Source organism: Bufo gargarizans, chromosome 7 (assembly GCF_014858855.1).
Source record: "Bufo gargarizans isolate SCDJY-AF-19 chromosome 7, ASM1485885v1, whole genome shotgun sequence".
NCBI classification, from domain to species: domain Eukaryota; kingdom Metazoa; phylum Chordata; class Amphibia; order Anura; family Bufonidae; genus Bufo; species Bufo gargarizans.
In genome coordinates, this window is record NC_058086.1 from 70,241,146 (window position 1) to 70,266,979 (window position 25,834).

The 25,834-nt window shown below is 40.1% G+C and overlaps 1 protein-coding gene across 1 annotated transcript in view; it reads left to right on the forward strand.

Moving 5' to 3' along the window:
* Positions 1-266: 266 nt before the first annotated feature.
* SLC6A11 (solute carrier family 6 member 11) overlaps positions 267-25,834 on the forward strand; it is a 244,648-nt gene continuing 219,080 nt past the window's right edge. The window contains exon 1 of the mRNA XM_044301059.1: positions 267-486. Within this exon, the coding sequence (XP_044156994.1) occupies positions 267-486 (220 nt within the window). The remainder of the gene's footprint in view (positions 487-25,834) is intronic.

Here is a 25,834-nt window from a genome sequence, read left to right on the forward strand (position 1 = left end):
ATAGGCAAAATGTAGATGCAAGGGGAATGCATTCAATGAAAATGTTCTTTAAAATTCCTGTAAGAATTAGTAGAATTGTGTAAGTGACTGAAATATTAATAGCTACTAAAATAATTAATGGTGGCATAATGTTTTTTTTATTTTGGAATTGCATGATTAATTTTATTTTCTTCAGAGATCCAAAAAAATGTAAAAATTTCCAGAAAATATTGCTTGGTAACATAATTATAGAGTATGTTTTCCTGCCAGCAGGTTGAGCAACAATCATGACAGCTGAGAAGACGATTCCTGTAATTAATGGCAAACCTGAGGATGCCCTGGATGCTGAAGCTTCAAGTTCCAACCTGGTACACAGCAATGACAAGAAAGTCAATGAAAGAGGCCATTGGAACAATAAGGTGGAATTTGTGTTGTCTGTGGCCGGGGAAATTATTGGTCTTGGAAATGTGTGGAGATTTCCCTATCTGTGCTACAAGAATGGTGGAGGTAAGATGGAATCATATTTGGCTGTGAATGTCTCAAGAGCAGGACACTTGGTCTTCATGTGTAATGCCATACTGTGGTTTGCCAGTTATCCTAATTACAGGATTTACAGTTGGAAATGTAACCCAATAGCTTTAACATTTTTAAAACAAAAACTTAGAAACCTTTTTTTGTTTTACCTGTTTACCCAGTAAAACAAAGATGGGTTTTGTGGGAATTGTGTCGCATTGGAAGGGGTTTTTACAGTAACAGAAATGAAAATTCTATATTGGTAATATGATTTTTTGTACTGTACTTTTTCTTTTTGAAGAATGTCCGACTCAGACTTCATTGTGGTTGCATTATCTTGAAAGTAAATAGAAAATAAAATTTAATTAAGGTTGAAATAAAAATAATAATAAAAAAACTTTTGACATGTTTAATAAGATGAAACAATTTAATGTTGAAACCCACTGATGCCTTCATTGCTGTTCTTGAGCATATCCTCTACTAAATAAATATGTTTTATACAGTGAGTCATAAGTCTAGAACAAGAGTTGGAGTGGATGACCAAAGGAATCCTCAAAAGGGCCAAAACTCTGGATTATCCCAACCCTTTCTTGGAATTTTTGTTCACAGAAAACATTAGTCCTTATTTTTTTGTATAGCTATATGTCCAATTCTAACAGTAGGTTTTACCAGATATAACATATACAGAGATATACTTCCCCAGTAGAAGTGGAAGGTGGTGGCTCAAATTAATTTCCTTTGGTATACTCAATATACGTATGTCTGATGCTCTCTAGAACCGCCTAAATATCTGTAAGATGGTTAATGTTACATTCACTCATCATTACTACAGTATATGTATTTTCCATTCTTTATATAACTTTTCAGTGGGAGAAATTATGTTTTTGTAAAGTGGCTCCAAATGTCTTGTGTAGACATGCAGTGAATTAACAAAATTCTGTCCCCCTGTAGCCACTAGTAAGGGATGCCTACTTTATGCTGTTTATGTATGAAACTCTATAAAAAAAATAGCTCTCCCTAGTGGTGGTAATGTGTAGCCAGAATTCTATTGTTCAACTGTATGGAGGTAATTTGTCATGGCTTGTACAAATTTTAGAGTAAAAAGTAGCAGATTGGGGTGCATGCTAACTTTGTGATTTTTTGGATATTTTGAAAAGCGTATGGAGGAACTTAGAGAAATGAGGCAATGGCTGAGTATTTGATGGACATTTAATATTAAAATTCTTATAGCCGGTGGTGAGTTGATTAATCAGGGCTGGTCAAGGAGTGCTATTGTTCCCTAGTTTAAGTGTTTTTTAAGAGGAATTTATGTTTAACAATTGTGCACCCCATAATAGAAAATGCGGCCCTGATGGCAAAGGAAAAGGGAAAATTAGAATTATATCTGATAGTCTACCACGTTATAACAGACATTGTTATATGAGGACTTGAGATTGGCACTGGTATTAGGAGGCAACTGTTAACATAGGGTGATTCATGTTGTATAATAGTTGTATAAGGACCAATGTATCCCTTATTTTTGTAAAATAACAAAAAAAATGGCTGATGATTTGATGGACATCTAATATTAAGATACTTATAGCCAGTGGTGAGTTGATTTATCAGGGCTGGTCAAGGAGTGCTATTGTTCCCTAGTGTAAGTGTTTCAAGAGGAATTTATGCTTATAAAAATGTGTAGAAATCTGAGTCTCACTTCCTTCTGGGATTCACGTCCCCACCTATCCCTTGGTTGAACTTGACGGATGTTTGTCTTTTTTCACCTGTATTAACTATGTAACTATAGTATGTTTAACAATTGTGTACCCCATAATGGAAAATGCGCCCCTGAAAGCAAAGGAAAAAAGGAAAAATATATATATTACAATTCTGTGACCACAAAAACCACTTACTCCATGACTTCTTATGTTCTAATATATCATGCATTATGATATAAATACGGTAGCAATGCAAAATGAAAAAGTTTAAATCACTGGGAAATGTCTTATTTTTTTTTTTAAAGAGATTGACTGGGCAAAATGCAATGGGTTTGCAAAATGTTTTATTTACCTTTATTTTGATCCCCTGTTTCTTCATCCATTTTTATACAGCTTAAAGGAAATCTGTCACCATGATTCTGGACTATCACCTGCATTAATATGTAGTAATACTGCATATAAGAAGTCCAGAATACAATTTTTAAATACACAGTCAGGACTGCTGTGTTGACAGTTTGGAGAGGAGTCCTATGTACATGCACAGCAGTCCTGACAATGTACTTCAACGCAGCCCTGAGTACTGACAGCAGTGTAACAGGGAGCCATAGGAAAATAATGATCTGGACTCCATGACTTATGTATTACTGCAGTTAATAGTCAAAATTCGTGGTGACAGACCGGGCTGATTAGAGGGGCAACTATTGGGAAGGACGTTTCCTGGGAACATTCATTTCCAATAATTGTCCTGATCATTGGTCCATGTAAAGGGACCTTTAAACTCCTCCATCAGCTCACTGTATGATGAAAATTCCTATAAGTGCCAAAATACTATTGTAAAACTAAGCCAAATAGCAGAACTGCCCCACAGCATTACATTTCAGGTATCTAGCTCTCCTATAGCATCCGTTCATTTATTTTATAATATGTGTCTCTGTTATCTAAGCCCCTCAGGCTCATTCACCATACTATTCTCCAGTCACTCGCTGTGTAATATCTGTTCTGATATCCTCTTCTTTCAAACCTTTCTTTCTTGTTGCTAGCTCCAAATTTGCATTCTTGTTGCACGTATGTTTGCTAGGCAAACATTCCTGATATTTATATTTGAAAGTAAAAGATACAGTATTTGCCTTGGCCTTTTTCAGGATGCCAGAAACATTGAAACATAACAAGTAACAAGTATAAAAATGTTTATGGGGAGAGTAACACTACAATGACTGCCATATTAAAGAATCTGTTCAAGAAATGTTCTTATTATTAAAGTCATTGCTCTGAACAATTGACCTGTTCCCCTTTCCCTGGCCTTTTAGTGCTCTACATTATATAATGTCTCCTCCATATCCTGACCCTTATCTCTTAAGGTGGTGACCAGATTGTCAGTTGAAGCAGACAATTTTGGCACTGACCATGTAAAGTGTATAGGGGTGTCTTGATTTTCCAATAACAGCAGATGTCAGAGGATGATGTATTGGACTGTTGGGTTTAAACATGCCTGATTCTTTTGGTTGTCTGTAGAGATAGGATATTACAAATGGTGGCTGGCAACAACTTAAATCTTCCCTACCCATCTAGAACACATGCAAACTGAGTATATATGTGTATGGGAGGTATAACTGATGGCCTTATAGGCATTTTATTGACAGATATCTAATTTGTATGGTTGACTTAATGACCTATGTTCAGGATAGGCTAACGATATCTGATTGTCAGTGATCCAACCCCCACAATTAGTTGTTTTGAGGTAGCTTGAGTCAGCACTGGAACTACATACAGCTCCATCCATTGTGTATTGGACAGAGCTGTTTACTGCAGCACTGCTCCCACTGATGTGAGTGGGAGCAATGCTGCAGTTATCAGCTCATCCACTATACAATGGACAGTGCTGTGTAGTTCTGGAGCTGGAGCTACTCAAAAACAGCTCATCTGAGGGGTTGTGGGGTGTGAGACTCCCGCTGATTAAATATTGATGACTTAGATATGTGATGGCTAACCTCCGGAACTCCAACTATGGTAAAACTATGACTTCCAAGATGTACACTAGCTTGGCTGTAGCATAGAAATGTATGGAGCATGCTGGGAGTTGTAGTTTCACTAAAGCTGGCGTGCCAGAGGTTAGCCATCACTGACCTAGATTGAGAATGGGCCACTAATAGTAAAATTATGGATTATCTCTTTAAGACTGATTTAAAAGTGGGATCAGACTCCCTTAGTGGCTGTTATTCCAGTTATGTTCTTCCACCAACTCCTTAATCATAGATTTCTTGCTTGCCTCTTCTCAGTTGTGAGGTTACTTAGGTTTAGCTGTATTTTGCTTCCTGACAAAATCCAGTTTGTCTCTTCTCTCAAGACACCAGTGAATTCTTTAGTATGCAATGTTCAGCTTCTTGGCAATATGATATATTGAATAGTCTTCATTGCACAAAATAATAGAAATATGACAAGATGTTTAATGAATATTTTTGAAAACAGGAGTGGGGCATACTACATGGTCCAAAAATTAGACTAGTTAAGTAAGTGAAGTGTAGTCATTTCCTGCCTATTTGATGCATAGAATACCCTACATTTTATAAGACATCAATAGACTATAGTTGTACCCAAATTATCCTACTTTATTTATGTTAATCAAAATGTCTTAACAGTATTAATCAACAAAAATGTGCTAATTTCCCAATGAAGAATGGGATTAAATTCATAGATTTGTTTTTCGCCCAAAACGAGATCCTCTTATGGGTTCTGTTAGACATGATTGCTCTTCAGAGAATGGACCGAATTGCTATATCCTAACCTCTAGAACCAACCAATATGTCAGTCATTGTAGTGTTACTCTCCCACTTAAACATTTGTATCCTTGTTACTTGTTATGTTTCGATGTTGCTGGCATCCTGAAAAAGGGAATGTTGTGTAACATTTTAATGGTGAGTAGTGGAAGAAAAGTGGTTAGTGGTTTCACTGGTGTTCAATGTTATTAATATGTCAGATTCACTTAAAGTGAGCTATGACCTCTGAGTGATCCAGCCGAAATGAAGATGGAATTGTGAAATTAACTGTCATGCCGAACTCAAGTTTAATCATCCCAGTGATGGTATGGTAATATTGATATTTCAAGACATATTCAGTGTCGAGATTAAATCTTTCTAGCTTTTCAAATATATTTTATTTATACATGGTCTTTTAGATATATATAGAATATTCAATTGCTATGATCAAATGATGTGCTGTGATATAGTATATACAACAGCAATATAATACTTGCAAGAAATCACATTAGCCTGATCTGTGTGGCAATTATAATGGTGCATGGAATGTAGGTTGTAAACGTTTTTCTACTATGAGGATCCCCGACCTTCGGATCCCATAATAAAAGTGCTGTCTATGTGTGCAGAGGTAAAGTATAGTAATTACAATCTCATTCCTGGAGGCTAAAATAGCAGCAACCACTAACAATGAGCACATTGATTCTATAGAATCAGAATTCAACCCAAAATAATAAATAAAAAATCAGATTCTATAAAATCAGCATTTTAACTGGGTCAATTTAGGAGAATATTTTGAGAGAGACCAGAATGAAGCATTTTTGATGTGAAAAAAAAAAAAAAAATCTATTAGAATCGAATCAGATGGTCAACTTAAAAGAATCGGAACCAAATTGAATTTACATCATCATCTCTAACTATCACAATGGGAATAATTTTTTAACTCCCCTGGGGTCGTGGAACCATGCTAAGATATTCAATAACAAGAGTCTCCAGCAGATGGCCCATATACTGTTCACCCCAAAACAACATTATTTCCCCCAGTACAGGACTATGGCTATTTTGAATTACCCCTAAAGCTATATTTAAATATAAATTATTTTAATTAATCCCTTGATAAGATAATGAAACTAGCATTGCATGGAGATATGGCTTTTGATCTCTGATGTACTAATAGAGATGGATCACCCCTTCAACCATGCCATGTCTTTAACTGCCATGCCATGTCTTTCTTTTCAATGTCTTCAACCAACCATGTCTTTCATAGGTTCTTGTATTCAGAAATGAACTCTAATCTAAAATACTTGTCTAAGTGAATAATTATAGTATAACTGAATAATTGATGGGCCCAAAATGTGCCACTTATTTAGTATTTTTTATATGCTTAATGCTACCTATATAGACTTTATGATGTATAAGGGTACATATGAGCCATTGAAGTATCTTTGCAGGCTAAAGACAACACATTAACAGAAGTCTAAAGATTCAGATATATAATTGAAAATCTTAATACAACGTCGTTAATGGCTTCAGTTGTAATTGCATTTGGAAATGTTAATTTACTGCAAAATATGAAAGGTTTATTTGAACAAATTAATTTATCACTCAAAAAGCAACCAGGTTTATGTGATTACTGATTATTTGAAGGTGTCTTACCTCGAATATAGAGGTGTAACAGTAAATGAATTAAACAAGGTAAACAAATGTAAAGGAGTTATCCAAGATCTATAATGTCCCCCCTTCCCCATATACTGGGTCTCCTCACAGAGGTTACATCGCTCCCCGACACCTGCGTCTCTTCTCATACCGCTGTATCTCCCCGTCACGTGGATAAAAACATCTGGAGCGGGGGGGGGAATAAGCCAATAGCAGGCCGCCCTTTCAATGAGCCTGGTCAGGTTATGTGTTGATACCAGAAATTAATGATTTACAATATTATAATATCCAATAATATAGCAAAAAACAAACAAAAACAAAACATAGCCAAATGCAATGTACAGATGAGAGTGAAGGCTCTGTTTCCACACTTTTTTTTTTTACACATGTCTGCACCTAGAAAGCTCCCAACACATACCGAATGTGTCCATAGACCCATGTTCATCACTGTATAGGAAAGTGTTGTCATCCTGCTATGCTTCCTATACAGAAGGACGCAGTAAAAAACATATTCTATGTCAAACATTTTTTTAATGGCCAGCGTATAGGGGCATATGTCAGAGGCTTCCGTCAAAGGCATACTGTACTTCGGGAAATACACCCAAAATGTGACAACAGGATAAATGTTGCTCTATACTGCAATTGTTAAAGGGGATGTCCAAAATACTTCTGTTATTTAAATACACTGTGAGGGCCTATCAAAGTAATAGACAATCTAACACCTACCTTCCCAGCCTGCTCCGATTCGGTACGAACTGCTCCTTCCTCTTCCCCAGCTGCAGCCAGTGACGTGTTGTTGTAGCTTCAGTGGAGACCTCCTGTACACCACTGCATCCAATCAGTTGTCATGTGCCATTCACTGCAGAGGTCAGTGATTTGCTGTAATGGTATTGTCACAGGTGGCGAGTGGGGAAAACCCCCCACCGTGCAGGTGTCAAAGGGTAAAAGGGGGATCAGCCTGGCCAAAAGGAGTAATAAGGGAGCAGGTCACCTCCTACAGTGTCCCTAATCCTCTCCCTGACTCCTCACCGTAGAGACCCTAAGTCGCCCTGGTAATCCCTCACCAAGGAGCAGGGAAGAGACGACCTGTTCATCCCAGTCATGGAAGAACAGGATGTCTCTATCTGAGGCCAGGCTGCAAGGAGAGGGGAACACATACAGCTTAAGGAGATGGCAGGTAAGCAAATCCCATAACACACTTACCTGCCACAGACACACTGACTGGAACCCGTGCACTAGTGCTGCTGTCCACACCAACATTAAAGGACACAGCACACACCACAAACCACCCATGAACCCAGGATATCCATAGCTGCAATAAACATGAGACAGGGGAATGTCTAGCAAGCATGACACCAAACACCACCAGACATGTAACACCAAACTAGACATACAAACACCCTGAACATAACCCACTCCATACAAATAGGGACAGGAAGGGAAGGAGACATCGAGATGACATTGGTGACCACAAGGGTGGCCCTCACTGGACAGATGGAACACCCTGGACTGGAGCAGAGCTCCAGCACCAACCACACCTGAAGTACAACTGACTCCAGCCAGGAAACCACAGAAGATAAGCCAAGTGACCACACCCAGTCAGGGAGTTAACCCTTACAGCACCAGACAGAGCCAGGCTACCACTTAAAGGGGAAGTGCACGCACAAGCATACCAAACAGGTAACCACTGGCAACAGCATGCGTGGCAACCATGTCACGGCAATCACCCAGAAGGCCGAGACACTGCAGCCGCATGCTCTCACAGCAACACGTTGCCGCGGGCAACCGCAAGCTTGGCAACAGTGTCACAGCGTACACCATAGGCCTACATTACACATACATCCAACTGATTGAAATGGACACTGTGTGTAATAAAGTTAGCATGCTTTCCCACAGATATGAACTGATCACTGGGGGCGTTTTGTGGGTAAACACCTTGCCATCTGCCTATTACCAAGTAATGCTTCTAACAAGAAGTTATTGTGAAACCCCTTTAATAAGCAGTTATTATGATGTAACATTACTGGTATAATTGGTGGGTTTAGCACCTTCATTTATAGGGTGTTAAAATTGAAAAGTGTTAAGGGGTGGTCAGACCTCAACAGAAATGTATATGTGTCACTGTCAGACAGTGGAAGGAATCAGGTAAACACAGTCAAACATGGAAACTCTACTTGACTTACATTTGGCAACAAACTTAAAGAGAATCTGTTCCCACCATCTTGGACTATTATCTGTGATAATACATGAGCAGCATAGGTGTGTGCACTGGGTGTGCCAGGTGTGCCTGGGCACACCCTAATCAAGCATGCTGGCCGTCGAATACTAATGGGCGCTTCCATTTTGGAAGCGCTCATTAGTACCGGAGGACCAGGAAGGGGTGAACGTTATGTACTTACCGCTTACTGGTCCTCGGCTGTTGGCTGTGCAGGGCTGCTGGGGGCATATGGGAGCTAATGAGGCATATGGGGGCTAATGAGAGGCATATGGGGGCTAATGAGGCATATGGGGGCTAATGAGGCATATGGGGCTAATGAGAGGCATATGGGGGCTAATGAGGCATAAGGGCTGATAATGAGGGCTAATGGCATAAAGGCTATATATGTATATGTATATATATATATATATATATATATATACATACATACACGCATGCGCGGAGTGTTTGTGCTTTAGGGTGCACACGCCTATGATGAGCAGCACTGCACATAAAGAGTCTAGATGACTACTTTTTATTTTCCATGTATCCCCGCTGTCAGCGTTTGAAGCTGCAGTGAAATACATTGTCGGGACTGCTCTGCATGCGCACAGGCTCCTCTCCGTTATATTATCATGGCACAGCAGTCTGGACTGTGCATTTTAGTAAAGCTTTGAGGGCTGACAGCAGGGGAGGCAGTAGGAAAATAACAAAATGGTCGCCTGGACTCCTTATGTACAGTACTACTGATGCTGGGTTCACACCTAGGCATACTCTGTTGCGCTCTGTAAGCGCGATTGTATCGGGCGTTTACATTCGCGGCTCCGGAAACAAGCAAACGCCCATTGTCACGCGTTCCCGTAAGTCTATGTGCGGGAAAGCACGACATTACGCCCCAAAGAAGCTCCTGTACTTCTTGGGGCGATGGGCGTTTTACAGCGCAATCGTACGCGCTGTAAAACGCTCAGATGAGAACCATGCCCATAGGGAATCATTGGTTCTTGCCTGTTGAGCGTTTTACAGCACGTAGGAACGCGCTATAAAACGCTCAGGTGTAAACCCAGCCCTAAGTACGACTGCAGATAATAGTCCAGTGACACCCCCTTTAACCTTTATTTTTTTTCATATTTCACTCCCTCAACTTTCTTTAATTTTTCCATTCACACAGCCATATTAGGCTTTTTTTTGTGGTACAAGTTACACTTTATAATTCCACCATTTAGTATTGCATGCTATGTTGTGGGAAGGTAGAAAAACATTCCAAATAGGGTGAAATTGGAAAAAAAACATGGGATTATGGTTTTTTGTTTTTATGACATTTCTCATACGGTAAAACTGACCTGTTAGTTTCATTCTATGGGTCAGTACGATTCCGGAAATACCACATATGTATAGTTTTTCATTTTGATGTGGAGTGATCACTGCAACAAGATCAGACTTAAAGGATAAGGCTCTTCTTTGTATGAATGATGCTCCTCATTTTAACCCTTTCACACATCTATGGGTAAAGCAGGTATAGACAACCTTAGTTTAATTATACGCAAAATTGAGTCTATAGCAAAAGGATGATTATGGTCTGTAAAGGTCTCTGTACAATAAGTATGTTGCAGGCACACATTTCATTTTCTTTGTAATATAAAAAAATTGAAAGTTCATACATGGAATAATGGTTGCAAATTTGTAGTGCAGATCCTGTACTGGAAATCTGAAGCAGTTCACTATGTAATAATACATGAGGAAAACGTCCATGTGGGAAAATGAGCATGCTGTAGGTTTTCAAATCCACAGCATGCTGTTTATGTTGCCAATTTTGCTGAATAATCTCTGTATTTGCAGCATGAAACTATAGCAGAAAAATTAGGTCATATTTGAGTATATCTTAACCCATTAGTGACCAGCCTGTTTTAAACCTTACTGACGAAACATTTATTTTTTAAATTTTTCATTATCGCCTTCCAAGAGCCATACCTTTTTTACTTTTCCATCTATGTAGCTGAATAAGGGCTTGTTTTTTGTGAGACCACTTGTAGTTTTCATTGGTATTATTTTGGGGTACATAACCCTTTTTGATCGCTTTTTATTCAACTTTTTGGCGTCAACTAAGTAAAAGGCAGTAATTTGTTTTCATGATGCTCACCATATGGAATATTTTACATCCTATTTGCGTAGTGTGCATTATTACTGATATGGCAATATCAAATATGTTGGGGAGATTTTATTTTTGCTATTTATTTTAATTGAAAGGCATATTTTTTATATATTTTTTTTAAATTTAATAGTTTTTTTTAACCATTTAACAGTCCAACAAGGAGACTGTAACAGACGATCTTTTGATCGCTTCTAAAATATAATAAACTATTCCTATAGTGAATTGTATTTTAATGTCAGTGGTATACTAACATTGACCAGCAGCCTACTGGGAAACACTTGAGACAGGCTTGGGGCCTATACTAGTTCCTGGCCTTATCATACACACATCAGCACCCAGCGTTCTCATTTGCTAGGACAGAGTGTGTCCGCTCCCTCTGTAATGGCTTACATGCCCGTGGCATGCAACAGGTTAAACAGCTTGTATTGGTGCTCCTGCTGGGGTGGGCTCTTAAGGCAGGAGTACGGCTCTCATGTGAGGAGGCGGCCTAGCCTAAGGCCCTTTAGCGACCACCATAAAAAGGCGTATTGGTGGTCACTAAGGGGTTATACCATTATCCAGGGCCACCAAAAAAAAATATGCATATATTCTTCCCAAAACTATTTGGTAGTGCATTTTAATAACCAATAATATCAGATTATTATATTAGGATATTTCTAATCAGCCACCTGAAATGTAAAACAAGGCAACAGGGCAATAGAGGCAATTATCCCTCAAAGGGGTTGTCTTAAAAAGCAGCCACTGGGGTGACCAGCTGATCATTTCTGGTCCTGTTCTTGGTGCTGTTGGCAAACACTTGATTTTACTTGGAAAAACGGCAGCCAACACTTTTACTTTTTTAAACAAGGATGGCTCGAGTCCTCTAGAATGGGAGCCGTTCGGGGCTTTGTCACTTTTGACAACATGCATATTTCTTGCAGACATAAAGATGGAAAGCTGATATAGTCACATTTCAGTGGACTCAGAGTTGTTCAATGAGAGATTGGCACTTTATTTTGACCCAAATATAATATTAACATTTTGGCCTTTTCTACGCGATATGGGCCTAACCTATAAGTTGGTTGCAAATAGTCTACTATACACACAGGGTTGGACTGGGGTTTCTTGGGCCCAACAGAGGAAATTATTCTTGGGGCCCAAACCCCATATCATCAATAAAGTCTATAGATTTTGATTCATAGATATATAGACCCTAGTGGCAAGTTGTTCTCCAAAAGCAGCTTCAAAAGTTTTCTTTTCCTGGACCTTTGGGGGACCACTATAGTATAAGCACCTAGATCCATCCGAGTATCCTCTGGTACTCTGGTGAGCCAGTCCAACACTATACGTATACTATCTACTGAAGCAACCCCATAATTTAAAACAAGCAACATAACAATATGGAATGTCACCTGTAACCTTTCAGGTATGTCTAGATGTGTCACATTTTTCCACCAGAAATCTGCAGCAAAATCATCCACATGTGTAACAGATTAACTGCAGATTTTACCCCTCTTCATTGACAGGGGTGAAACCTGCAATGGAAAGCTGGAACTGATTGTGCGTATAAAAATCCAATATTTTAAGTTGAAAAAAAGGTTTGACATGCAAATATTTACTGGATACTTTGACATAAAATTGACATCAGCAAACTTAGCCTGCATGTTGTATACCCATCATAAATGGTCTAAGCTATTTCCAGAATTCCCATAGAAAATGAATAGATTGTTACAGGGCATGCAGGTGGGTAATCCATCCATTTTGGAGTATGGGAACTCCATTCTCGTGATTGGTGGGAATCTAAGTGGTTGGGTAGGAGATAACTTGTTATAACCAGAATATTCCTTGGAGGTAGATTTATCAAAACTGGTGTAAAGGAAAACTCCTTAGTTGCCAACAACCAATCAGAATACATCTTTTGTTTTCTCAAGGAGCTCTGAAAAATGAAAGGTGGAATCTGGTTGTTATGGGGAATCAAGTCAGTTTTCCTTTATATCAGTTTTCATAAATCTACTCCATGGTATTTACCCACTAGAGCACACAAACTACAGGCTGAGAACCTCCTCCTTAGAGTACGGATAGGACATTGCTGTTTAGAAACTTCTCTGGCAATGTTATTTGGCCACTGTATAATTGTAATTAGAGATGAGCGAATTTTTCAAAAGTTTGATTTGGCTGAGTTGCTGAATAAAAAAAAAAAATCGCTTTGTTTCGAATTAGTTTGTCACAAAGCGCATTTTTTGTAAGTAGTGGGAGCAATGACAGGGAACTGTGATAGCGCCGCACCCCGTCACTGAACCCCTCAGATGCCTTCTATTATACATTATCAAGGCATCTGAGTGTAAAAACAGTGTAAGATTAACATAAAAAAAAATTCAATCAAACTTACCATTTGCTTGCGACGGGCCAGCCGCCGCCATCTTGCTTGAAGATCTGGCGCAAAGTCTTGCGCGGCACGAGATTACGTCATGACGCCAGCCGACGTGGTGATGTCATATGTCACCACGCACGGAATTCCGTCCGAGATCTTCAATCAAGATGGCGGTCCGTTGTGAGCATATGGTGGAGGTAAGTATGAATTTTTTTGTGTTTTACACTATTTCAGGTTAAATCGATTCTCTTACACGAAGCACAAGGAAATTCATCTTCAAGGCGAATCAAATTTATCCTGAAATTTGGATCGAATTCCACTTCATGGGATTCGATTTGCTTATCTCTAATCGCAATATTTGTCTACTATCTGGTACATCATAAGAGGGAATACCAATAGAAGTTACTGTGCATGACACCAAATAAGATCAGTAAATTTCTTGAAATTCAATTTATCTCCAATTTGCTGAAATAATAAATAAATAAATGATTCAGGTCCAAATTGATTCCTCCTGAAGCAAAAATGCTCCAATTACCCTGGAGAGTGGTATATACTGTAGAATTATAAGTTCTTTATTAAGGCCAGGGATATAAATCCTAGAGGACCATATTAGTATGCATGAGGAGTAATGTAGTCCAGCCAACACTGCTCTGCCTTTCTCGGAAACAAATACAGTATGAAAATTAGCATATCTTACATCTGCTGGCATTAGATAGGCTAATGTGTGTGGCATAAGTGTTCTTTTCTTTTTCAAAGGAAAGCTAATTTGCATACCTTTGGTCTCTTGGAAAAGTTTCCAAATTAGCTTTCCTTCCAAAAAAGGAAAGAACGCTAAGCCTATTTGATGCCTAAAATATGGTGGTCTTCCTAATGAGGAAGAGCACCCCAAAGAATACCACCAAGACCACTCAGCTTATCAGGATAATTTTTTTATTGAGATGCTTAGCACTCTTGTTCTTTTGGCAGGAAAATCGCCATGGTTTGTTCCACATTATTAAAAACACAGTTGTCTTCCCAAGTTACTTTGAAGATGTACATATTTTATCATACTCTTACTTCTAAAAGGAGCTCAACACGAATAATCCATGCATTAAAAGGAATCTATAACCAGCGACCTCCCTAGTAAACAGTTTCTGTAGACACATAGCCATTATTCGCCTGATTATAAGTGCTGTTTTTCTTTTGTTGATCTGAGGCTCCATTCCTGAGTTATGAAGCTTTCTTAATATGCAAATTTGCTATTTGATGCAATCAGGGCATCACCATTGCTCTTGTCACACCTAAACTCTGCTCCTTTCTGAGGCCAGTCCCTCCCTGGCTGCTGTCATTGATAAGGCCAGGCAGGAGTGAGTGAGGCTAGTCACAGAAATGAGTGGTGCTTGGGTGCAACAAGAGCAATGGTGACACTCTTATTGCAGCAAAGACCTAATTTAATTAGGAACAAGTATCATAACTTGGCAATGGAGTCTCAGATCAACAAAAGAAAAACATTATTTTATTAAGGTTGACATAATAAAAAATAATACATACAATAATATATGAAAGTTGTTACTTCATGTTATTTCTGCCGGGTACAGTATCAACAGTAAATGTCCCATATTGATTGATCAGCATAGGATTCCTGCGAAAATATGTCAACCCTTCCACTCTAGTCGGATTTTCCAAAAGGACAGACAAAAAAGGGGAAAAGGAAAAGAGAGAGGGGATGGAAGGGACATGGCAGAACTCCCCAGGCATAACTGAGGAAAGAAGGGTGAAGAGGATTGATAACACAAATAGAAAATGTAACTTTGCGCACTGTAAACCTCAGAGTGATCAAAACAAAAGCCCAGATGAATCACCTCTCTTTCATGGAAAAGCATTTTAGAAATATAAGCAGGGACGTGGCACGTGGAAACCCCTAGAGAATCACCAGATAGAATCACATGACTGAATCTGGTGGATCACCTAATATTATACATGTCTGAAGAAAACAATCCTGAATAGACATTTTAACTAATTAAATCAATGAAACTTTCACGCATGTAAAAGCTGTTTAACGTGAGTCTCCTTCCTGAAGACGCCTCCACCCAGCCATATTCATGATGAACAGGTTTTTCTCAAGAAACAACTTAAACAGCGGGTGTGCAGAGTCTATCCAGCAGTGGAGGATGGTCTTAATTCCTGCAGCCGCTATTATTCGTAATAGTCTCCGACTGCCAGGAGTACATCTCGTGGTGGTTAGGTTAATATATCTAAAAGTAGCCCAGATAGGGTCTAGGAGTGCTGCCAATGAGAGATGGGTGATGGTCAATGTATGAACATTATCCCAGAAAGATTGTATCACTGGACACAGACACAAGCAGTGAAAAATATCCGCTCCCACCTCCTTACATTGGAAACAGTTATCACAATCAAAGATGCCCATATGGTGGCCTTGAATTGGATTGATATATGCCCGGGGATAGATCTGTAGGGTCGTTTCCCTGTATCAACTAAAGGGCAAATAGTGAAGATTGAGTTCTAAAGCCTGGTATAGGGTGGGCATCATTAACTGTGGGATATCCTTAAGCCACTGAGCTATTACCTACTCGCTCTGTCTGTAGTCCAGAGGAGTGTGTTTAAGGGAGGCCTGTAAAGCTGGACTCCACTCTTGTGGAGTTAGAGTGGACAGCGACCACTGAAGATAACTACCAGCTTGGAGCTAGGGAATTTTTTTTAAAATAAACAGAAGGGTATTTCGATATAAGATCCTTGTGTCCGTGGAGTTATTTACCAAATGACCCACCATTGTTATTCTTCCTCTATGCCAGTCATAAATTCCCTGTTGGGCGAGCCTTATGCAAGTGGTACGATTGAGAAGTCAATGGTGACAGATTGCCTTTAACACGTGAATAAAAGACAGGAAGGCACAAGCCTGGTATTATGTATTTGGGGTCAGACTGGCCCAACAGAGCACTAGAGGATCTAAATTGACGAATACAACAGGGGCGACACTGATCAGAAGTAGACAACCCAATTTTGTCCTCACTTTGGAGCTAAACATTTACCATTAGGGCCTATTTTTTATGGCTGGATTCCCAAATAATCTGTTATACATTATTAATATTCCCTCTACCATGGTAATGGGATTCAAAGTAATACCAACAGATACAAAGTAAGCAATAAGAAAAGTACTGTAGCAGAACTAAATGGAATTGTGATAACACATGTCACAGTGATATCTGGTGGCAAAAGCCATTGAAAGCCAGTGAAAAAGCCAATTAACATTTTCTTGCCATTCTGTATATTAAGCAGTGTGTCTAGCGCAAAAGCAATGCATACATAGGCATTAGAGAAATCTGTGTCGTACAGATGATACCCTGCTGCAATGAATGCACTCAGAGATAAATCAGATCCCGGTCAATTAACCCCTCAGATTCCACATTCAAAAGCAGCTGCGGCCAAAGCAAATAAGATCATGGAATGCATCAAACAAGGCATAAATGCTCATGGCAAGGGCAACGTTTTACAGTACCTCTGTACAAATCACTACTTAGACCAAACCTGGAATATTTTGTACAGTTTTGGTCACCTGTGTATTAGGGCAGCCATACACATTCTATAGCAGTTGGCTAAACAATCAACTATAACTCCTGATTCCCTCCAGGCTCCCCAATACACTAATACGTTTAGCTTGGCCAACGTATGTGTATTTAAAGAGGAGAACAAAAGAAGCTGTGGCCAGACACTCTTAGGATATGTTCACAACGATGTTTAGATACCTGGCTGGGTGTCCGGCAGAGGAACAGCCTGCTGGAGTTTACCTTATCCAGCATAGCCGAGAACTGCTGGATTCCCATTCACAACAAAACATAGGACATACACGACTTTTTGTCTGGTTGAAAGCCAACATTATGCCAGAAAGCTGCTGGTTCCCCATTGGATCCCATTGTAGCCAGTTTCCAGGTTTATGCTGATGTGAACATAACTTTATCTCTCTAGAAGACAAAAGGATTGGCCAAAAATATTCATTTAAGCTGATCCTTCTCTCCTACGACATCATCTGTCTGGGGAGAGCCGGGAGCTCCCAAAACATGTTAGACTGTTGGTTGAAACATCCACTGTCAGCAGGTTCAGCCGACAATACACTAATGTGTATGGGGGCCTTAAGAAGGACATAGCCGAACTAAAGCAGGTATTGTACAGAGGAGGACGACCAAGATACTCCAAGAACTGGACCCTTGACAGGTTATCAAGTTTGGGGAAACTCAGGAATAAAGACAGACCATACTGGTTTGGTGCTCTAAGCACAATGTACAAATACTGTATATGAAGATGTTAAAGGGCTTCTGTCACCCCATTAAACCGTTTTTTTTTTTTCTTTACTAATAATCCCTACACTGCGATCTCATCATACATAAGCTAATTAATGATTTTCGTTCAGTAGAATTTGTTAAAAATCGATTTTTGAAATATGTAAATTACCTTGCTACCAGCAAGTAGGGCGGCTACTTGCTGGTAGCAGCCGCGTCCTCCGATGGTAATGACGCCCCCTCTGCTTGTTGATTGACAGATCCCGTCCGCTGGCCCTTTCTCTGCTGGCCCTGCCTGTTTTGATTCAATATCTGGCGCCTGCGCCGCGGCCGTACCTCTCTTCAATCTGCGCAGGCGCACTGAGAGGCGGCCACTCGCTCGGCCGCTCCATCCTCAATGCGCCTGCGCCGATGACGTCACATCTACACCCGGCGCAGGCGCATTGAGGATGGAGCGGCCGCCTCTCAGTGCGCCTGCGCAGATTGAAGAGAGGTACGGCCGCGGCGCAGGCGCCAGATATTGAATCAAAACAATATCGATTTTTAACAAATTCTACTGAACGAAAATCATTAATTAGCTTATGTATGATGAGATCGCAGTGTAGGGATTATTAGTAAAGAAAAAAAAAAAAACTGTTTAATGGGGTGACAGAAGCCCTTTAAAAACAAATGGACAGAAAATGGATACATTGTGACATTGTTTTGTCTTCAGTTCATGCGAATGTACCTTTAGTGTTCTATTTTAAAGCATATCTTTATTTTTTGCGATTTGTTGGGATCCCGAGTGTTTATGAGAACAGGGAACAACAAGTGCTGCTGAACTGCCCCTTGAGAATGTAGCGGTGGTGCTCATGTGCATCCTCCACGCCATTCACGTCTGTTGAGTATAGTAGCAGAAGTCCAAGAGAAGTGAATGGAGTGGAGGATGCACATGAGCACCACTGCTCCATTCTCATGGGGCAAATCGGTGGCACTTGCAGACACCTGTTTTCCTGATTGCTGGGGGTCCTACTACTGGTAACCTCAGCAATAAAAAATAAAAAAACAGGAAGTGCCACCTCGGGATAGGGAATAAGCGTTATTAGTACAACACCTGACCATGCATTTGATATTGGCCGTATAACAATTTATAGTTAAACAATGTCTGGAGGCCACCATTTTTCCTATTTGGAAAAGAATAGCTTACAGATACCTGGATACCAGTGGAAGATGAAAATGACACTGCCACAATATATTTACCCCTGACAGCTGCAGACAGTTTTGCCTTTATGAAGCAGAGTTTTTAATGTTTTTTCATAGACATCTTCCAAGAGCCAAAACTTTTTTATTTTTGCATCACTGTTACTGAATGAGGGCTTTTGTTTTGCAGAATAAGTTGTTTAATGGCACAATTTTGGAGCATATAAAATATTGAAAATCGTTTATTAAAAGGAATGTGGCAAGTTTGTAAGTTATCCCTTAGGCCTCATGTACACGGCCATTCCGTTTTTTTGCGGTCTGCAAACAGCGGATCCGCAAAAAACGGAAGCCGTCTGTGTGCATTCCGCAATTTGCGGAACGGCGGGCCCATTTTAGAAATGCCTATTCTTGTCCGCAAAACGGACAAGAATAGGACATGCTATATTTTTTTGCGGGGCCACGGATCAGAGGAAAGGATGCGGACAGCACACGGAGTCCTGTCCGCATCTTTTGTGGCCCCATTGAAGTTAATGGGCCCATATCCGAGCCGCAAAAACTGCGGCTCGTATTCGGACCCGAACAACAGTCGTGTGCATGAGGCCTTATCCATAGGGAATAACAAGCTGATCACTGGGGGTCTGAATGCTGAGACTCCCATGATCCCATTCCCTTATTGTGATGGAGCGATAAGCTGCAGAGGCTACCTCTGGTGCTCCCATAGAGAATGAATGTAGTGGCAGTGCACATGTGTGACATGCCGCTCCATCAGAATGGGGAAATGGGAACCCCGTCCTTGGGATCGTGGGGGTCCCAGCGTTTGGGTCCTCCGTGATAAGTTAGTTATACCTTTTAAACTTGGCCTATTCCCTTTACTTTTATTTGGGACAGAATAAAAAATAAAATTCTACAATTTTAGGGCTTTTGTTTATTGGGTTACATTTTTACATGCAGCATCAATGACAAGTTACCAAATACCAAGTTTATATAGTTTTTTTTTATGTTTGACTGAACTGTGTGAGGGCATCTTTTTGTGGGATAAGTTGATATTTTCATTGCTACCTTGGTAGAGTATATATGGCATTTTGATTGCATTGTATTCATTTTTTTGTGAGGCAAGATCGATTCTTAGTTGTCTTTTTTTTTTTTTTTTACTTTGGTCACTGTTTGAGATAAACAACATGCTAATTTTATAGTGTAGAAATGCTGTGATATCAATTATGTATATCTTTTTATTATTTAGTTTTTTTTCCTAGTAATAAAGCACTTGATAAGGGAATTAAGAAATTTTTCGGGTTTTCTATTTGCTTTTTTTTTTTCTAAACTTGCTTTTAGAATGTGATCACCTTATCACTGGTGCAATCAGATGTAATCTTGAATTTTGTTCTGTAACTTATTATGTCTGTAAGTGCCTGTCATTATAAGGAAATCACAGAACCTTACAGCACCTAATTAGGTCACCATAGATTTCCCAAATAATGTCATAATACAGTGCTCAAATAGTCCATATTAATGTGCCCAAATAATGGCAATCTTTTTTTTTTTCTTTTCAATTGTCTTTTTATTGATTTTGATAAGATAATAAGATTAAACATTTGGTACATGGTTAACATAGAACAAGCGTTATAGGAAGGGTTGGGTAAATGGGGATGAAGGGAGGGCAAAATTGTGAGCTGAAATTTATCTATGGGGTCATGTAGGAGGGTTAGAATCTTAAAGTTTGTTAAGAAAAGATCTTGTTTTCCGAAATGATATCCAGTCAGCTCAAATCTGTTGAAAACGAGTGTGATCTAGCTTCCCAGGCTGATAGTTCCTTTATGTGAAAAATGTGATCCACGTTTTGTAACTATTGTGTTAATGTGGGGGAAGTTGGTTGGCTCCAGTGCTGCCGAATTAGGGATTTTGCGGCTGAAGTCACATGGAGAAGGAGTCTCCGTTTCGCGTGAGGTGTGTCTTGTAGTCTAAGGCTGAGTTCACATGGGCGAGATTTCCGCGCGGGTGCAATGCGGGAGGTGAACGCATTGCACCCGCACTGAATCTGGACCCATTCATTTCTATGGGGCTGTGCACATGAGCTGTGATTTTCACACATCACTTATGCGTTGCGTGAAAATCGCAGCATGCTCTATATTGTGCGTTTATAACGCAACGCAGGCCCCATGGAAGTGAATGGGGCTGAGTGAAAATCGCAAGCAAGTGCAGATGCTGTGCGATTTTCACGCATGGTTGCTAGGTGACAGTCTCTTCACTGTATTATTATGTTATAAGGGAAAATAATAGCATTCTGAATACAGAATGCTTAGTAGGTGATCAATTGATGGACCATGTGATTGGAGCATGTGATCTGATGTCACCACAGGTCCTAGCCGGTAGTTCATCATTAAAGAAGTAAATAAGAGACCGGGAACTACGCGATCAAGAGGAGAAGGTGAGTTAATTATATATATTTTTTGATTCAATTGATCACCTACTAAGCATTCTGTATTCAGAATGCCATTATTTTCCCTTATAACCATGTTATAAGGGAAAATAATACAATCTACACTACAACTAACCCAAACCTGAACTTCTGTGAAGAAGTTCGGGTCTGGGTACCACAGTCGTTTTTTTATCACGCAAGTGCAAAACACATTGCACCCGCGCGATAAAAACTGAACATCGGAACGCAATCGCAGTCAGAACTGACTGCAATTGCGTACCTAATCCCGCGGGTTTGCCGCAATACACCGGGACGCATCCGGACCTAATCCGGACACGCCCGTGTGAACCCAACCTAATGTTCAGTAGTGCTGAGATGGAGGATGAGGGATTGTTTAGGGAGTATAATTGTTTGATAAGTTCCATTACCTCAGTCCAGAAAGTCTGTAGCACTGGACATGACCACCACATATGAAATTAAGTGCCTTGGGATTGGGAGCATTTCCAGCAAATGTCTGAGCTAAGACATTTCATTTGTTTGAGACGGACCGGAGTGAGGTACCACCAAATAATGTCAATCTAATACTTAAATAACTATACAGTATAGTGCCTAAATTGTTGTGACACGAGCTGGCTAAATAACAGTGCTATGCAGTGACCAGATAACAGGGCACTTGCTTTAAGAACAAGTCACGAGTTATTCGAAAAATGGCTTATTGTATAAAGCAAGTTTTTATATTTTAAGATTATTGGTAATATTTTTATTTTTCTATCTATATTAGATACTGCAGTTTTCACTCTGGCCACTAAGTACAATATTAGGCTGACAATCCCTGTTCTGTAGAGATCACTTTTCTGCAGTAATCCCATTATTGTCATAGGCAAGATTACAATGACAGCTAACACCTCTGTATAGATAACACAATATCCAACAATTCACAATAGGCAATGCCGAAGCATTTATACCCCCTTCCCTGCACAGTGAGCTTTGCACAGGTCACAGATCATGCTGAGAAAACTCTCTCATAGAAGTCAATCAGTCATCTCCTCTCTGTTTTTCAATGTCGCATATCTCTAAATGCTGTAAACAACACCTCAGGCAAGATATCTGCCCTCTAATCATGTATTAAAATAAAGTAAGAAAAGCTACAATCAGAAAATAAAGTTGGTTTAGAAAAATGAAATTGCCTTACTATCTGTATTTTACTAGCAAAAAAAAGGTGATGTTTAAGCATGAGAATCCTCCATTAGGCCTCTTGCACACGAACATATTTTCTTTCCGTGTCCGTTCCGTTTTTTTTTGCGGTCCGTATACGGAACCATTCACTCCAATGGGTCCACAAATAAAAACTGAAGTGACTCCGTGTGCATTCCGTTTCTGTATGTCCATATTTACGTTCTGCAAAAAAATAGAACATGTCCTATTATTGTCCGCATTACGGACAAGGATAGGACTGTTCTATTAGGGGCCAGCTGTTCCGTTCCGCAAAATACGGAATGCACACGGATTTCATCCGTATTTTTTGCGGATCTGTTTTTTGCGGAACGCAAATTACATGCGGTTGTGTACAAAAGCCTTAGTGTGTGGTGGAGACCACAAGGGATTTGCCTTGTTTTCTCTTGCTACAATCCAGCACTGTACATGAGTTATTTTTAATTTTTAAAGTAGAGATGAGTGAACCAGTTCAAAACGACCTAGGTTTGTTTCAAACTTTGCAAAATGTTGTCCGGCAGATGAACCTGAACCTTTTCAGGTTTGTTTCAGACAAATCCAGTCTGCACCTGTCGATAGGAAAAAGAACTAGAGAGGAAGGGAGGAAGAAGTAAGATGCCCACATGACCCTGAGAGGAAGTGAGGGGGAGGGCTTGCCCTGATTGTCTCACAGGTTGACACACAGTCTAGATGAGCCAATCAGTGCTGCAGCAAACAGGGAAGTGCACTAGCAGAATGAGCAGAACATCATTCCGTGTTGGCCTGTAAGTGAGGGTGGATGGGTCTTGCAGTGTTTGAATAAAAAAAAGATCTTAGGGACAGTCAGAAGTCGCAATCAAGCTTCTATTCTACTGACAGGGATATTGAAGGGGAAGGCTAGAATTAGAAAGAAGAAAAATTGGGTAGAATAGGGTCAGGCAGGGAAAGCTGTCAGCCAGGGAGTGAGAAGAGAGGAGATGAGGCTGGGTGTGCTCCTAGCACAACTGCAGCTGCAGCAGAACCTTAAAAGCAAGGACACCTGCAAGGACATTTCTTTCATTTTCCCCCCCATTTTAACAGATATACACTATATATATATATATATATATATATATATATATATAGTGTATATATATATATATATATTTTTTTTTTTTTTTTTTTTTGGGGGGGGGTGTCTTTTGTCTTAAACTCAAAACTGTACAACATGTGTTTTACCATCCAGAGTATAGATATAGCATTTGAAATCTCCTTGAAAACACCTGCAATACTAGTTCAAACTCCGTGTTAGGGAATCTCCACAGAATTATCTCATAGTCTAATTAAAGCGACAGGAAGAAGGGGGACTCCAATGATGATTTCGTTCTGGATAGGACATGGGAGCCAGATCGGGGTGCTGACAAGCTACCATCAGTGGATGAGGATAATGGTGGAAGCAGCAGCAATAAAAAGCAGAGGTGACGTACCTCCCATAGAACAGCCAGGTCGACGTCTGCTTTGGGTTCTGGTGATGCTGCTGACACTGTGGGTAGGTTAGGCCCAAAATGTGCCAGAGCTAAGTCGAGCTCGGTTGCCTATAGCTCTGTGTGAGCAACTCCTGTATGGAATTTTTTTCCCCACAAGGGCAACACAATCATAGGTACCAGAGGTGCAGCATGAGATGGTATCACAGGATCATTTCGTAAATTTAGCTAACATTCCCAATCAGAACAAGTCTGTCCTCCTTCTCCTGGTACTCTTTGTGGCAGCCAACCCAGTGTCCTTGTCATCATCATAATTAGTGATGAGTGAAGTTATAGAAAATTCGATTCAGCTGCTTTGCCAAATTTCACTGAGAAATTTGATTGTTTACAAATAACTTTGTCACCATTTGCATCCTTTGTATGTAACGTGTGCAATGATGGGAAATGAAGATCGCACCACCCCCTGTCATTGAATCCCTCAGATGCCATGTTAAAATGTAGGCCTTCCAGGGGTTAATCAGGGTTAAAAACATATCCTCATCTTATCCATTTGCTCACAGAGAGGCCATCAAAGCCAACTTGACTGAACTGCGCGAAATCTCACGGCATCACGCTAACTGGGTGCGGTGATGTTATCACCGAGATTTTGCGTGGTCTATTCAATAAAGGTGGCTGGGGCAACCTCTCCACAAGCAAATGTATGAGGTGAGAATTTTTTATTTAATGCCATTTAGGAAAATAGATTTTTTTTACCTCCTTAACCACAAATTCTCATTACGGCTGCCTAGGCAGGCACTTCCACGCACAGACACTCAGCTAACAGCAGCATGGGATCAGGAACCGTAACACACGATGAGGCAGCACCTCAGTGACATGGCCAGGATGTATCCTTTTGACCCCCCAACCTCCCTAACCCATGATTTAATCAGAATTGCTCTCACAGCAGACACTTATTCCACCTGCTCCATGGACACTCTCTTACTTATTTCTTGCTCAGCCTCCAATGTCATCTCAGAGAAGGTTTCACCACTACTACCACTACTACTATTACTACCGATTCACAGCCAATCTACTGCCATGTATGTTCCATGCTATGCTGCTTCTGCTGCCATTACTATTGCAGCCACATGCCTCTTATTACACTACTCTTTCCACACCCACAGTGCACTGTTGCTGCTCCCAATTAAAAGGGAGAATTTTCCTAGGCTCGTTTACGAGACACTTTTTCTTCTGACTATTAACACTTGTGCATGTGCTATGGGCAAGAATTCTGACACTATCAAGGCATGATTTTTGGACACTTGGTCCCCCAACAAGTCACTTTTTAGGGAAAAAGCAAAAATGCATTAATAATTAACAAAAATAACATGTTTTCCTAAACAGACTAGATCATATTATATACCAATATCCAGGGAAATTGGAGCCAATTTGGTTCGGCCTGAACCAATTCGGGTCTGAAGTTCCAAACCAAACTTTTAGAATTTGTCGATCTGAACGTGGACAGGTTCGCTTATCTTTATTTTAAGGAAAAAATTTGGTTCGATCCAAATTTATTTGGGGTGTATAGCTTTAAAAAAAACAGCTTTTTCCTGGCTGTAAAGAGCCTTTATAGTGGTGTAGAACACTGTGCCTTGCAGTAACAGGTATAGGGAGTCTGCTGTGGTAGTGAAACAATACTGTGAGTCAGTATGACATGCAGATGACAGGCGTCGCTCTTAGGCTGTGTTCACACAGGCGTGACGGATTTGTTCAGGATGCGTCCTGGGTGTACTGCGGCAAACCCGCGCGAGTAGGTACTCAATTGCAGTCAGTTTTGACTGCGATTGCGTTCCGTTGTTCAGTTTTTATCGCGCGGGTGCAATGTGTTTTGCACGCGCGTGATAAAAACCTAAATGTGGTACCCAGACCCGAACTTCTTCACTGAAGTTCAGGTTTGGGTTTGGTGGTGTGTAGATGTAATTATTTTCCCTTATAACATGGTTATAAGGGAAAATAATAGCATTCTTTAACCACTTCAACCCCC